The sequence below is a fragment of the Populus euphratica genome, unplaced genomic scaffold, assembly GCF_000495115.2.
Source record: "Populus euphratica unplaced genomic scaffold, PopEup_1.0 scaffold128.1, whole genome shotgun sequence".
Classification (NCBI taxonomy): Eukaryota; Viridiplantae; Streptophyta; class Magnoliopsida; order Malpighiales; family Salicaceae; genus Populus; species Populus euphratica.
This window is the reverse complement of record NW_011500015.1, coordinates 383,304-397,745: the sequence shown is the minus strand read 5'-3', so window position 1 is coordinate 397,745 and position 14,442 is coordinate 383,304. Positions and strand designations below refer to the sequence as shown.

Sequence of the window (14,442 nt, the reverse complement as noted above, 5' to 3'; positions counted from 1 at the left end):
TATCCTACGCTGCTCCTGAATACTCTTTATTCAAGAGTCAGAAAGTTTTTCTGTGTTTGACCAAAAGAAGAAACAACTTCAGAGTTCTTGAAAATTGTTACTAGCACAATTTTTATAAGAAAATCCGAGATTTTATTATAAAAGATATACAATGAAACAGTTTTCTATTCTACCCCCTCAGAAAGCTTGTGTCCGATGAAAATGAGCAATAAGAAGAAAAAGAACCACTCAGATCATTATGTTTCACTATTTTTTATTCGTCCAGGCAGTCAATGTACATGTGCGGGATGATGACAATCAACCACCAGACAAACCAAATTTATACACTGCCTGTTCTCTGGGACTTTATGGAGACAGTGCTTACAGAACGACATTTAAGCAGGATTGCTGCATGGAGCATACTGGGAGTCCAGTTTCGAGAAAAAGAGATCTAGAGACATAAAAATCCATGAAGCTTAAATTCCAGGCAAGAAACGAGGGTAACATGCCAAATCACAACAGCAGCTGTTAAAAACAAACTCAATCACTTTACAAACATCACTTGTGCCATTATCAGACTTGCACAGGAGGGGAGCGCACATAATTTATCCCAGACCTTCCAACTTACATCTAGGTAACATACCAAGCTGCTATTTAAGCTATAGATAGCAAGCACGAAAGATGGATATATCAAACCGACCACTCACTTATGCAGATAAGTAACGAGTCATCCATGTTGTGAATCGGGACCAAGCCAGCTCAGCAGAAGCTTCATCCTTATCAGACAGCCCCATGTCCTTCCTCCTCTTCACACCTTCTGGAGACCTGTTCATGAAAGCATGTGCATTGCCTGGATACAAGTGTACCTCATATGGAATTCCTGACAATTTCAGCTTTTCCTCCAGAGCCTTGGCAGCCTAAAATATCAAAATTAATAACAGCATGAGAAGATTTATATTTTATTTGGAGGTAACCCGGATCAAATGCAGCTCTAAAATTCAGTGTAATAATGTATATCCATCAATGATCTATCTATTATCTCGCATGCAATATCCATAGGCTGACAGAGCGTTTCAAGGAAAAATAGCTCAGTAAACAATGTAAATTCAACAGTAAACCATTTCTACACTACTATACATCAATGCATATCTAACCTCTGAGCTCAGTAAGGATACTAGAAGAACATATGGCTAAATCTCAGATAGTTCTTTTTTTTCCAAGCAGAGAACCTCATAAATAATTAAACAAGGTAGTTCATAACTTTGTGATCCATTTCGTAAGATGAGCATATGGAGGAGTATTCCGGAAACAAAAAATGAAAGGAATGAAAAGAGAAACAAATCAAGAAAAAAGAGCAGAGGCCATGCTTTGAGATTTTCTCAGGACATAACTTCAGATGTGTCAGACAGATTTTATTTGAAGTATGACGACAAACTTCAAGCAAAAAAATGGGCACACAACCAATTACCATTGTTTATAGATTTCCTTTTTCAGTTGACTTGTAAATTTTGTTGACTGCCTGAATTAGATTTAAGGCGACATATTATATTGGCTTGACTGCACTCTTGAGGAAAAGAATACAAAGGCAAACAATTGGGAAAGACAAAAGATATAACTTTATTATAATTACGAGGGAGTCAGATGCAAGCTTTCATTGTTCACATGTTGTATTTATCTCAGTAAATGTGTTTCTCCTCATATTTGATTTTGATGAACAGTTTCTGTTTTGCTCTTCAAATTTAAAGAATGAAGATTACTAACAGCAAATTCATTGAACGTAATAATATTAATAATCCAAGATACAATTCCCACTTTTAAACGTGTTTAACTACTTGCAGTACAGCTTCAAGCGCTGCAGTTTGAGAATGTGATTACAACCCACACGTAGAACCTGTAAGTAAGCTCTCATTCATGGAGGAATTTGAAGCTGAAAATCTATACATCCAAAGAGGAATATAACAAGTACCATGAGCAGTTTTACTAAAGAACATCACAGGCAAGGACAAGTAGATAACTCTAAAGGAAAACTGAAGGAAGCAGATATTAGTTAGCATTGACGAATTCAAAAGAAATTGGCATACCGTAACATCTGAAAAGCCAACAAAATTATCAAGCTCTCCAAAATGAGCCTGAACAGGTGCCTTAGCCTGAGCAGGGTCAGCGAGCTGCGATGAAGGAACACCATAGAATGCAACAACAGCATCAACCTCAGGAACCAGAACAGAACTTGCAATAGAGAGCGCACCCCCCATGCAAAATCCAGTTACTCCAGCCTATCGCAGAATCACAAAATTATTTAGCATCTTAATTCAATCTTCAGAACTTGCTAAACCAATCAACTTCTCTCCTACTTTATTTATACAAGGTAGAATAGATTTGTGAAAGCACCAAACCAATTGATGGCAGACTTAAAGAAGCATGACAACATGGTTAACAATTCCACAAACAAAATTGATGATTTCAGCCTCTTCTAAGTGCAAGTAACAGTTTCAATTCTCTAGGCCACTCTAGCTATAGTCTACAGGAGCAGCTGAAGGAGCAAGTCAAATCCCCCAGTATCCCTCCAAAGTTTAAAGGCCCATCAAGACACCAAGACACCAACCTGAGTTCGTGTATTATTTTCTTGAACAAACCTATTGCAGAAACTATTAAATAATGGGATCACTTACTATGTAGGACTCAACTCAACATACCCTCAATCCTAAGCTAAATGTGCTATTGTTATATGCCTCCATACTGTTATGTTTAGGGCCAAATTCTCTGTCAAACACTATGATACTAAATGAGTGTCAAGATCAGCATTTTATGTTCAACTTTTCCATCACTGATCCCTGATCTCCCAATATGCCATCATTAAAATCTATCAACATATAAATTGAAATGCAAAATTAAACTTTCATCTCCAAGCAAAATCAATCAAACCATTGGTAGGGGGTTTCCTAATCCATCCTCTTACCATTAATTTCCTCATATGATCACCAAGACCCCATGTCCCCACACCCACATTACTATTTGATAACACCATACATCCCCAACAATGGTGTGGCTACAATTGAAGTAACCTCCTCCCCACTTCATTCCCCATCTCAACTGCTCCATGAATCTTACAAGCGCCTAAAAGTACCCACAAAACCCAGGCAGGCTCAAAAGGCATTCTTGTTGTAATTTCACTTTATTCTACCAGTAATCATGTCCTGCCAAGTGATCAATAGACCCATAATTCCTCCAATATTACTATCACCCCAAACTCACTCAACATTTAACTGAAACAACTCCAAAGCAATCTCTACTACCATGGTGAGAACACAAACGGAAAGTGGAACAACAAAAGTAGTGTCATGTGGACACACACATTCCACTTTAATCCTCTCAAACATGTCTGGAGCTTGTTTCTATCTACAATTATTAGCAAAAGAAAAAATCATTCATTCCAACTACAAATTTCCGTCCCCGTCAATCTATCAAGAGCTTTGATGGCATGTTCAAACAGCCAACTTTCTGTAAAAATCAGCCGACGCTATACTCATAAAAGAAAGAAGTCGCAACTACTTGTTTCCTAATCACACACACACCCATCTATTCATTTCCTATATAATTACCACCTCCATCTCAATTAGACATGAAGACATAACAGTAACACAAGCTGCTTCACTGGTTTACAAATTGACTCTCCACACCATCAGGTAACATAAGCTGCCCACAAATCCTACCTCCATGAATAGCAAATAGTGAACAAGACCACATAACGCTTAGGCGTACTTTTGAAAAACCACATTACCCTATATCCAACAATTTGACAAAAATTTCAACCAAACATTTTATAGGCATTAACCAAGTCACCAATTTTTGAGTACAGAGTTAAAAAAAAAAAAAGGAATGATCCAAAAGGGCAGTTTTGATAAGTTGTAGCAAGAAGTGGAATTGAGAGGAAGACGACGACGACGACGATGATGATATTAATACCTTGCTTGAACCGTTTGTCTTGAGCCAATTAACCGAAGCCTGTATATCCTTGACAGCACCTTGCCAATCAAGACCATCCATCAAATGCTGAGCTTCAGCAACGTCCAATCCGACCTTTCCTCGATACAAACTGAACAAATGATATATCCCTTGAATTCAACTAGCATTTGTAAAGCGAGAGAGAGAGAGAGAGAGATAGATTTATCTATGGGTACATACTCTGGAATAAGGGCCTTGAATCCAGGGCCAAGTTGGGAGATTTTGACAGCATGGTTCTTGATCTCGAAATCGACACCCCACCACTCTTGAAGTACAACAATACCAGGAGCATCTTCTTTCCCGACAACATATGCATCAAATGTCTGATCACCCAATCAAACAATAAATACCAACCATTATGTAATGAAATAACAGATTGACAGCCAAAATCTAAATTTTTTTCTTTAAAAAAAAAAGAATAAAGACTGACTAACTGACAGTATCGTCTCTCTGGATTTGGATTTTCTTGAAAGGTTGAGATGCAGAGCCGGCCATTGCACGAACTTGAAAGCGTGAACCGGAGATGGAGAAGGGATTTCTACTGGCGACGGCGAAGATTCTGGAAACTGATGATGATGAGTCTGGGATCACTCTACCTGCGAACAGTAACATACTCTTTATTATTATTCTCTCCTCTTATCATTACTCTCCACTCCGCTGGGTTTTTTTTTTTTTTTAATGAATCTGACCCTTGTTCTGTGTTAAAGACGGTGTCGGTTTGCTAAAAGTAAGGAAAATCATTCCTGCTTCTTTTTCTTTTTCTTTTCTTTTTTTTTTCTTTTTTTTTTTTTTTTCAAATGGAGAGCCATGGAGTCAGTTGCAATGTGGGCAGGAGTCACGGGACATGATAATGAATATAGCAGAGATTTTCTCCTTTTAAATATTTTTTTTTCCCAGTTAATCATGGCAGAATGGTTTCTTTTCTTTCCTTTTCCTTTTTCTTTTTCTTTTTTTAATAGTAAGTGAATGAAGATAATGCTAAAATTCTAGATAGTCAATAGTAAGTGATGAAGATAATGCTAAAATTCTAGATAGTCTTTTTTAAAATAGTTTTTTAATTTAAAAATAAAATAATATTATTATAATAAATTTTTTATAAAATTATTTAAAAACACACTATCATAGTACAAATACTACCTCAGAAGCCATGTTCATTGTTTCTGTACCACCCACTTTGCTTTAGCAAAAGCACTCGATCAATTATTGCACTTCAAACATTATGAGATAGTTGTGTTTGCTGACACATGATTCTTTTATCATGACAAATATTTTTATTTTTATTTTTTAATTTGATAATAAAATGTATTTTTAAATAGTTTGTGTTTTAGTATATATTTGGTATTATAATATTTTTTATAGTTATGATTTAAAATTTTTTTTAAAAAAAACACTTTAATTGTGGTTTTAAAAGAATAAATTTTAAAAAAAATATTTAGTTAATTAAAACTAATGAATTATTTTAGCATTTATAATATCAAGGTTTACAAGTCATTTACATAACTCTTTTTTTTGTGTATGGTCTAATGTAGACAACCGACACAATTTAATTAACTAAATGATTTTTTAAGAAACGAAGGTACAAGTCTATTTTCCTCACTTGTATTATTTTGCTTTAGAGTAAAGTAATCCAAAATGTGTATATATATATATATATATATATATCTTATAAGAATCTTAAAAATCACTTAAATTTTTATAGATAATCTTGAAGATATATTAACTTTTACTTCAAAAGGTGATTTGTTTTTCAAAACAGAAGGTTGCTTATTTCATTTTAAATAAAATAGCATGATATTTTATCAAATAAGATTATCACACCAAAAATCCCAATTCAACATTTTATTATTCAATTTTTTTCCCAATCAAAATTCTATATTACAGCTCTTTTAGACTAATTAAGTACTGCCAAGAACATCTTAGGCTTTTCTAAATAAGAAGAGTTATATTAAATAAGAAGTTTAAATCAATTTTAATAATATAGCAAATATTTCATGGGCTTTTCTAACCTCATATGCCTTTGAAATTTAACTACACAGGTAATAATATAGCTTCTAGAATGTTGTAAAAAGAATGTTTTAAAAAGAGTTATTATTATTTATTTTATTTAAAATAATTTATAAAATTAGATTTTTTTTTAATTTTATTATTTTTTTAATTTTTTTTTATTTTTGTTGTAATTCTTTTGATTACTATTTTTTTATTTGAGATAATTTTAAAAAATATTTTTTTTATGATTTCATCATCCTTTAGTTTTTATTTTCCTGTCAAATTTGATCATTATTTTTTTATATATTAAAAAAATTTGAAATTGATTTTTTTTATTTCGTTATTCAATATTAAATTGATATAAAATCAAGTTTCTTAATTGAATCTAAATATGAGATGTCATGAATTAAGAGTTTGAAAAATTAACTAAGATTTAAGAGATTAACTAGGTTCGCTTGTTTTTTTATTTATTTATATTTTTTTCATTCTTCAACATTTATTTAATTGAATATTAGAATTTTTTATTTTTTCTTTAAAATTTTTTCATTGAATTTGAAAATAATTCAATTTATCTCATGACTTTTTATTTATTATTCTTTGTTAAATTTAGCTTCTTTAAAAAAAAATTATTTTTAAATCAAGTTAAATTAATTAATTAAATATAAATATAAAATGTTTTATTTAATTTGCATTCTAGTCATTACTTTGACAAGTTGCATTTTTCATTGTCATCATACAGTTTTTTATGATAGCGTTAAAACCTTCTTGATGTAAGTCTTCGACAAGTTTTTTATTTCTCCCTTCCAAGTATGATACTTATAGGTTGTTTTTTATGGTGAATTATTATCAATTTTTTTATTTATCATTGATATTTTATTTAATTATATTATTAAATTAATGAAGTGATTTAAATAGCAAAATGTTCTTATTTTTTAAAAAACATGGGAACTGCTAAATATTTTTTTTATATTAAAAATCAGTTCTGCAATATAGCACTGTAGCCTATCTAAGTTTAACCCAAGTCAAGAAGTGAATAATTCTATGCCACACGGAGAACACATGGTCAGAATTGCCAGACAGGCACTATATACTTCCAACTGCGTTCATCGTACCACAGTGTGACAAGTCCATCATCCCAACTCCAGTTCCATCTTCAATGGCCAAAGCAATCTCTCCGCCAAATTTATTCCAGAAAGTTGTTCTTAAATACCCTATACACAGAGCCTTCGACATTACCATCTTCTTCCTTCTCGTATCTCTCCTCGTTTATCGTCTTCTCTATCTCAGCAACCATGGATTTGCTTGGGTTCTCGCTCTCCTATGCGAGTCATGCTTTACCTTCATCTGGGTTGTCACTGTCAGTAGCAAATGGAATCCAGTGGAATACAAGACATACCCAGAACGACTTTCACAGAAGTAACACTCTTTTTCACAGTAACATGCCATGCTAATTACTCCTTTCTTTCAAGCACACGCATATAATATAAAACCTTAGGTTCTGAACTATATTGCTGTCATTTTGTTTCTCTTTGAAAATTTACTAGTGCACAGGATCTTCCTCCTGTGGATATGTTTGTGACAAGCGCAGACCCGGTGCTTGAACCGTCAATACTCACTGTAAACACAGTCATATCCTTATTGGCAGTTGACTATCCAGCAGATAAACTAGCTTGCTATGTATCGGATGATGGTTGCTCCCCTATAACCTACTATTCTCTTGTTGAAGCATCCAAGTTTGCTAAGATTTGGGTTCCATTTTGCAAGAAGTATAACATTCAAACTAGAGCTCCATTCAGATACTTTTCTAGTGAGCTCATTTTAACCGGCAGTTGTAATTCCTTGGAATTCCAGCAAGAATACAACAAGATGAAGGTAGTTTTGGACTTGGGAATTAATTAATCTTATCTCTCAGTATTTGTTTCTCTCTTTGCTAGAGTACCCACCACCACCGAGCATAACTTTATCATATCTAAAACGTTTTAAAAAAAATTAAATTTTATTTTATTTATTTATTCATTTTAAATTAATATATTTTTAATATTATTAAATTATTTTAATATACTAATATTAAAAATAATTTTTTAAAAAAAAAAATCATAAATATATATTTTAATAAAAAATTATTTAAAAAATAACTACAAACAAAGTCAAGTTTTATTTACAAATTAAAAAGTGTACCGAAGTAGAGATGACATGAATGTTTTAGGGAATAAAAATGTCGTGTATATCAAAATAAATACAATAATTATATCAAAATTAATATAATTAATTTCTGTATATAGCTTAATGTTAATATGCATTGCACCTAGGAATGCCATTTAGAAATTCTTGAGGGTGTAATATATATATATATATATAAGATAATAGAACAAAATTGAAGTGGTTGGACTAACTACAAATGGTACGAAAATGTTTTGTTTTCATGCTTGGTAGGATGGGTATGAGGAGCTTGCCTCCAAAATCAAAGATGCAGTCGAAAAATCCATGGAGTGGGATCTAATCGGTGATTTTGCCGTCTTCTCGAATATGGAGCGCAAAAACCATCCGACTATTATCAAGGTTCACGCATTACAAGGCATATGTTGATTCATGATGGTTATCACTACTGCTATTATTATTTTGTTTTTAGGTGCTTTCTTTTTATATATATATATACATATGATGCTCTTTTGCATGGTAATTTTTGCTTCTTTTTTTTTATTAAGTTTCTCAGATCTTGAACGTGCAATCCCTGCTAATTTTAGACAAATTTCTTGTAGGTTATAAGGGACCAGAATGATGCTGGACTTTCAGAAGCATTGCCGCATTTAATTTACGTATCAAGAGAGAAGAGGCCAGAGCATCCACATCGCTATAAAGCAGGTGCCATGAACGTCTTAGTAAGTTTTTTTTCTTTTCAAAATCACAGTTCTTGCATTCAGTGTACTGGCAGTCCACATCTTGAACTTATATCCCAGCCTATACTTGTTAATTAACCCGCCGTTATGGCCAGGATTTATTTATTTGTTTGTTTGTTTTTTCATGATGAACAGACCAGAGTCTCTGGATTGATAACAAATGCTCCATTCATGTTGAACGTGGACTGCGACATGTTTGTCAACAATCCACAGATTTTTCTGCATGCGATGTGTCTGTTACTCGGTTCCAATGATGAAAGAGAAAGCGGGTTTGTTCAGTGTCCTCAATGTTTCTATGATGGACTCAAGGATGATCCATTTGGGAACCAGTTCGTGGTTGAACACAAAGTAAGGGCGTCCAAAATCCTATCTATACATAAAAAGTTGCACAAACTCTCTCTCAACTCTGCGAAGAAGAGTAATATATATTGGTCATTAATTGGCTTTGAATGTTTGAACTGGTTAGTACATGGGGAAGGGAGCAGCTGGGATTCAAGGGCCTTTTTATGGAGGAACAGGATGTTTTCACAGAAGAAAAGTCATTTATGGTTCATGTCCCGATGACATCGGAAATCAAGCAAAACGTCTCACTCCAGTTCATGGTAATTATGCATACATACATCCAATTACTGTTTTTATATCTAAAATTATTTTATGAATTATAATAGTAATTTATGATGTATTTTTTTTGTTTGTTTTTTTCAAAATTACTTTTTTTTCCAACTTTCATCTTTTTTCTTTTTAATTGTTTTTGTTGATTTTACTTCTTAAACATTAAGCTGGTTAAAAATTTTACTTTATAATTTTTTTTAAAATACTATAGATTGTTATGGTATTGTTCAATATAGTTTTTTCCACATGATTTTTTTTATTGTTTTTTTTATGATTTTCTCTGAAATTATTTTTTTAATTTTATTTTTTAATATTAAGTTGATTAAAAATTACAATTATAATATGTGAGGAAGGCGTAATAAGTTTTCTTGTAATTACTGTAGATTGTTATAATATTTTTTCATATGATTTTTTCTGTTTTGTTATGTTTTTTTTTTAATTTTCTTGGTTAATTTTATTTTTTAAATATTAAGTTAGTTCAGAATTGCAATTATAAATAAATACAAGTTTTTCCTTATAAAATATTATGGATTGATATAGTTTTTCTTTACATGTGTTTTTTCAGTTTTGTTTTGTATTTTTTTATAATATGTTTTTTCAAAAATTTCTCCACATCCAATTGCACTATCTACCATGCATTCTTTGTTTTTTTTTTCATTCCTTATTTTTACTCTTTTTCATTTTTTCATTTTTTTTCTTTTTTTTCTTTATCTTTTTTCCAAAATTACTTTCCTTTTTTTCTAGCTTTCTTCTTTTTCTTATTTATTATTTAAAAATTTATTTATTGATTTTATTTTTTAAATATTGAGCTGGTTAAAAATCTCACTTCATTATTTTTTGAAAAATACTGTAAATTGTTGTGGTGATTTTCCATGTAGTTTTTCTCCGCATGATTTGTTTTGTTGTTTTTATGAATTTTTTTTAAAATTATCTTTTTATTTTATTTTATTTTTTAATATTAAGTAGATTAAAAATTGTAGTTACAATATGTGAGGAAAGTACTTTAACTTTCCTCACAAATTACTATGAATTGCTATAGTGTTTTTTTTTACATGGTTTTTTTTTCTATTTTATCATGTTTTTTTCTAAAATTATCTTGGTGAATTTTATTTTTTTAAATATTAAATTGATTAAGAATTGCAATTATAAGTAAATACAAGTTTTTCCTCACAAATCACTATGAATCAATGCAATTTTTCCTCATATATTTTTTTTCAATTTCTTTTGTGTTTTCTTTTTTTATGATATATTTTTTTTTCTAAAATTATCTTCGTTGATTGTTTTTTATTAAGTTGGTTAGAATTTAACTTTATAATAAAGTTTGATCATGTGGGAAAAAAACTATAACTTTTCTCACAAAACATTATGGATTTTTACGATGTCTATTCACATAAGTTTTTTTTATGATTTGTTTTAAAATTATCTTTATTGTTGTCAATATGTGAGGAAAAGTTTAATTATTGTGGATTGATATAGTTTCTTATGATTTTATCTCCGTCATTTTATAATTTGTTTCTTTAAAATACTATAAATTATTGTAATGTTTTTTCATAATATTTTTTAAAATTATCTTTATTGATTTTTTTAATATAAAGTTAGTTAAAAATTATAATTAGAATATAACTAAATTATACTAGAAAAATGCCGTGGTTTTTCTCACAAAATACTGTGAATTGCTACAGTATTTCTTTAAATAATTTTTTATTTTATTAGTTTTTTTCATAAAACATTATCAATTGCTATAATATTTTTCTAATGATTTTTTTTCTGTCCAAAATTATCTTTAGTAATTGTTTTTAATATTAAATTGGTAGAGTATTTAATTTTTTTTATTATTAACAAAAAAAACTAAATTATATAGCAAAAACACTATATATTTTTTCATAAAATACTATTAAATTGCTATAAATGATTTTATTTCGTTTTTAAATTTTTATCACTGATATAATTTTTTTAATGATGAAATATTAGTTTTCTTGTATCTTTAATTTTGATTATTTATCTTGTATTAATTTATAATTATAACATCATCACGTATTTTTATTTTATAATAATGCAGTGTGCAGTCACACCAACTCGTACTTGTTATATAGCAATTATTCCTTCTCTTCTATTGCAAATCATCGATCGATCACACCCTTTCTTCTTCTTTTATGAACAAGGTGGTTTATCATACAAGGAGCAGCTAAGGATATTTGGCGGTTCAAAGGAGTTTATCAGATCAGCTGCTCATGCACTACAAGGGAAGGAAAATATTAGTCCTCAAAATCTTCCCACCTTAGTTGAGGCAGCACACCAGGTTGCTGGTTGTGGCTACGAGTACGGTACTAGCTGGGGCATAGAGGTTAGTGGGAACAAAAATCGAAGGGTTTAATTGCTAAATATGTATCATTTTTCATGCTTAGAAAAGCGTTTTTCCCCTCCCCATAATCTACAATGACTGACTGGTATTGGTGGCGAGTTTTATCTCAGGTGGGTTGGCAATATGGATCCGCAACAGAAGACATCCTCACTGGATTAATGATCCAAGCTAGGGGCTGGAGGTCCCTTTTTTGCACACCGGATCCTCGTGCCTTTCTGGGGTGTGCCCCTCCGGGCGGACCGATCTCGATGACCCAGCAAAAGAGGTGGGCAACAGGTTTGCTTGAAATATTGATCAGCAGAAGAAGCCCCATTGTTGCCACAGTTACTGCCAGACTCCAGTTTAGACAGTGTTTGGTGTATCTCTCGTTCCTTACTTGGGGGTTACGCTCTATTCCTGAGCTTTGCTACGCGGTGTTGCCAGCTTATTGTACCATCACCGACTCGAGTTTCCTGCCCAAGGTGAGCCAAAAAACATAAATGATCACTTTACAGCTGTTCTTTCTTGCACGCTTGGTTGACACCTGTTAATTGATGGACATATATTCAACGCACCTGGCGACAAGGGCTTTTCAAGTCATTAAAGTAGTCACCGCTATCTTTTACAGCTAATGTACGATCGCTTGTAATCGTTTGTCCTGTAAAAATGATTTTTAAAAAATTAATTTTTAATTATTTTATTTTAATATATATTTTTTAAAAAAATTTAAAAATATTTTTAATATACTTTTAAATAAAATAAATTTTAAAAAATAATAATTATAATAATACTAAACAAATCCTTAACCATATAAAAAATAGATAAAATAGATGGTAATAATATTTTTTATTTTTCAAAATTATTTTTAATATTATTATATTAAAATAATTTAAAAATGTATAAAAAAATTTAAAAAAATTGAATTTTTTTAAAATATTTTTAAAAAATAAAAAAATAAGGTCTTATTATGAGTAGCTGACTGTTTGATAATTTTTCTTTTTATTTTATTTTTTTATCTTTAAATTAATTTTTTAAAATATTTTTAGATTATTTTACATTTTAAATATTATTTAAATATATTTTCGAAAACAAATACTTAAAAAAAACACACCCTATAATTACACAATTTCATGTTAAAAAATGAGGCTAGCAATGACTACGTCCAAAATCATTATTCTTTTCAAGTTTTACATATAGAGAAAGATAGCTTTCCTCAGTCTTTGTTCCCTTTTCCCCCTTTTATGTTTAGTTCATATACATGTCAATTTAGCATTACTCATGGTGAATGCAGGTGCATGAGCCAGCCATATATATCTACATGGCCCTTTTCCTGAGTTACGTCATCTACACTCTAATAGAGTACCTCGAAACTGGATTGTCAATCCGTGCATGGTGGAATAACCAAAGGATGGCTAGAATAAATGCAATGAATGCATGGTTATTTGGATTTATAAGTGTAATCTTGAAGGTTTTAAGAATATCAGATGCAGTTTTTGAAGTTACACCAAAAGACCAATCTTCAAGTAATGATGGCGATGAAGGCAGGTTCACCTTCGATGCTTCGCTGATTTTTGTGCCTGGGACAACCGTTCTGCTGCTGCAACTCACGGCATTGATCATGGGATTCCGAGGCATGCAACTATCAGTTAACGATGGCTCAGGGCTGGGAGAGATATTGTGTAGCTTAATGGTGGTCTTATGCTTCTGGCCATTTCTGAAAGGCCTGTTTGCAAAAGGAAAATATGGGATTCCTCTATCCACAATATTCAAGTCAGCTTCTTTGGCATTATGTTTTGTGCTCGTGGCCAAGCGTGCATGATCAATGGGTCAAGCCTAATGTTTACCCGCATGATGCATCGATTAAGTCGATGGTGTGGAAGGATTGCAAGTTTTTTGATAATTTGACTCGGCATCTTTTTAAATGAATTTTCTTATCATGTCTTTCCTATAATAAACAAAAATATTGGTTATTTCAAGCGAAGAGGAGTTATCTGCATACAATACAACGTAGGAACCGCAATTCTCTTACCAATGTTATCTCTTACTTAGCCCTTGTCTTGACTTACAGTAACATGTTAAACTTTGTCAAGGACCTTTTTATGGAGGAACAAGATGTTCTTCACAGAAGAAAAGTCATTTATGGTTCATGTCCCGATGACACAGGAAATCAAGCAAAACGTCTCACTCCAGTTCATGGCAATCCATACTATGGAAAAAACTAGAAAAAAAATTATAGATTTATTACCACTACAGTAAAAATTAGAAAAGTTTTCAATCATGTCATTTGTCATTTATAAAGTAAAAATGAATTTTCTTTTAATATATATACTAATTATTAACTGTTTTGGTGGAAAAAAATAAAAACGCAAGTTTTTCAAATGTGTTTTTAACACAAAACAATCCTAATCATAAATCAAAAACTATATACATGCATTTAATTAAATAGATTAAAAATTATTTGTGCCAATAAATACAAAAATAAAAATATTGTCATGTTTATTTTACTTGCTTCACTATATAATGAATAATTTTTTTTTTAATATAAAAGCATTAATATAAAAGTTTTATTAACATGTTTTTTTGTCGTTTATCCTACTTGCCTCACTACATGATGAATAATTTTTT

At 31.0% G+C, this 14,442-nt stretch overlaps 2 protein-coding genes across 2 annotated transcripts; one reads left to right on the top strand and one right to left on the bottom strand.

The window, feature by feature from the left end:
* Window positions 1-483: 483 nt before the first annotated feature.
* Window positions 484-4,676, bottom strand: LOC105141654 (alpha/beta-Hydrolases superfamily protein). The gene is made up of 5 exons (XM_011048934.1): window positions 4,420-4,676; window positions 4,162-4,304; window positions 3,943-4,072; window positions 2,061-2,252; window positions 484-896 (listed from the first exon to the last, which is right to left on the bottom strand). Exons 1-5 carry the CDS (start codon window positions 4,591-4,593, stop codon window positions 687-689), a joined length of 849 nt encoding a protein of 282 aa, XP_011047236.1. The 5' UTR covers window positions 4,594-4,676; the 3' UTR covers window positions 484-686.
* A 2,393-nt stretch (window positions 4,677-7,069) lies between these two features.
* On the top strand, window positions 7,070-13,829 carry LOC105141653 (cellulose synthase-like protein H1). The gene is made up of 9 exons (XM_011048933.1): window positions 7,070-7,383; window positions 7,512-7,839; window positions 8,401-8,526; window positions 8,727-8,846; window positions 9,000-9,212; window positions 9,331-9,466; window positions 11,639-11,820; window positions 11,949-12,299; window positions 13,109-13,829. Exons 1-9 carry the CDS (start codon window positions 7,124-7,126, stop codon window positions 13,634-13,636), a joined length of 2,244 nt encoding a protein of 747 aa, XP_011047235.1. The 5' UTR covers window positions 7,070-7,123; the 3' UTR covers window positions 13,637-13,829.
* The last annotated feature ends 613 nt before the right edge of the window (window positions 13,830-14,442 follow it).

Bases quoted from the DNA above. Each gene is read 5' to 3' on its own strand.
- LOC105141654 (XM_011048934.1), bottom strand. From the start codon at position 4,593: ATGTTACTGTTCGCAGGTAGAGTGATCCCAGACTCATCATCATCAGTT. The intron at 4,305-4,419 runs GTCAGTTAGTCA...TTGGGTGATCAG, and splicing joins AAATCCAGAGAGACGATACT to ACATTTGATGCATATGTTGT. The intron at 4,073-4,161 runs GTATGTACCCAT...TCATTTGTTCAG, and splicing joins TTCAAGGCCCTTATTCCAGA to TTTGTATCGAGGAAAGGTCG.
- LOC105141653 (XM_011048933.1), top strand. From the start codon at position 7,124: ATGGCCAAAGCAATCTCTCCGCCAAATTTATTCCAGAAAGTTGTTCTT. The intron at 9,213-9,330 runs GTAAGGGCGTCC...TGAACTGGTTAG, and splicing joins AGTTCGTGGTTGAACACAAA to TACATGGGGAAGGGAGCAGC. The intron at 11,821-11,948 runs GTTAGTGGGAAC...GTTTTATCTCAG, and splicing joins GTACTAGCTGGGGCATAGAG to GTGGGTTGGCAATATGGATC.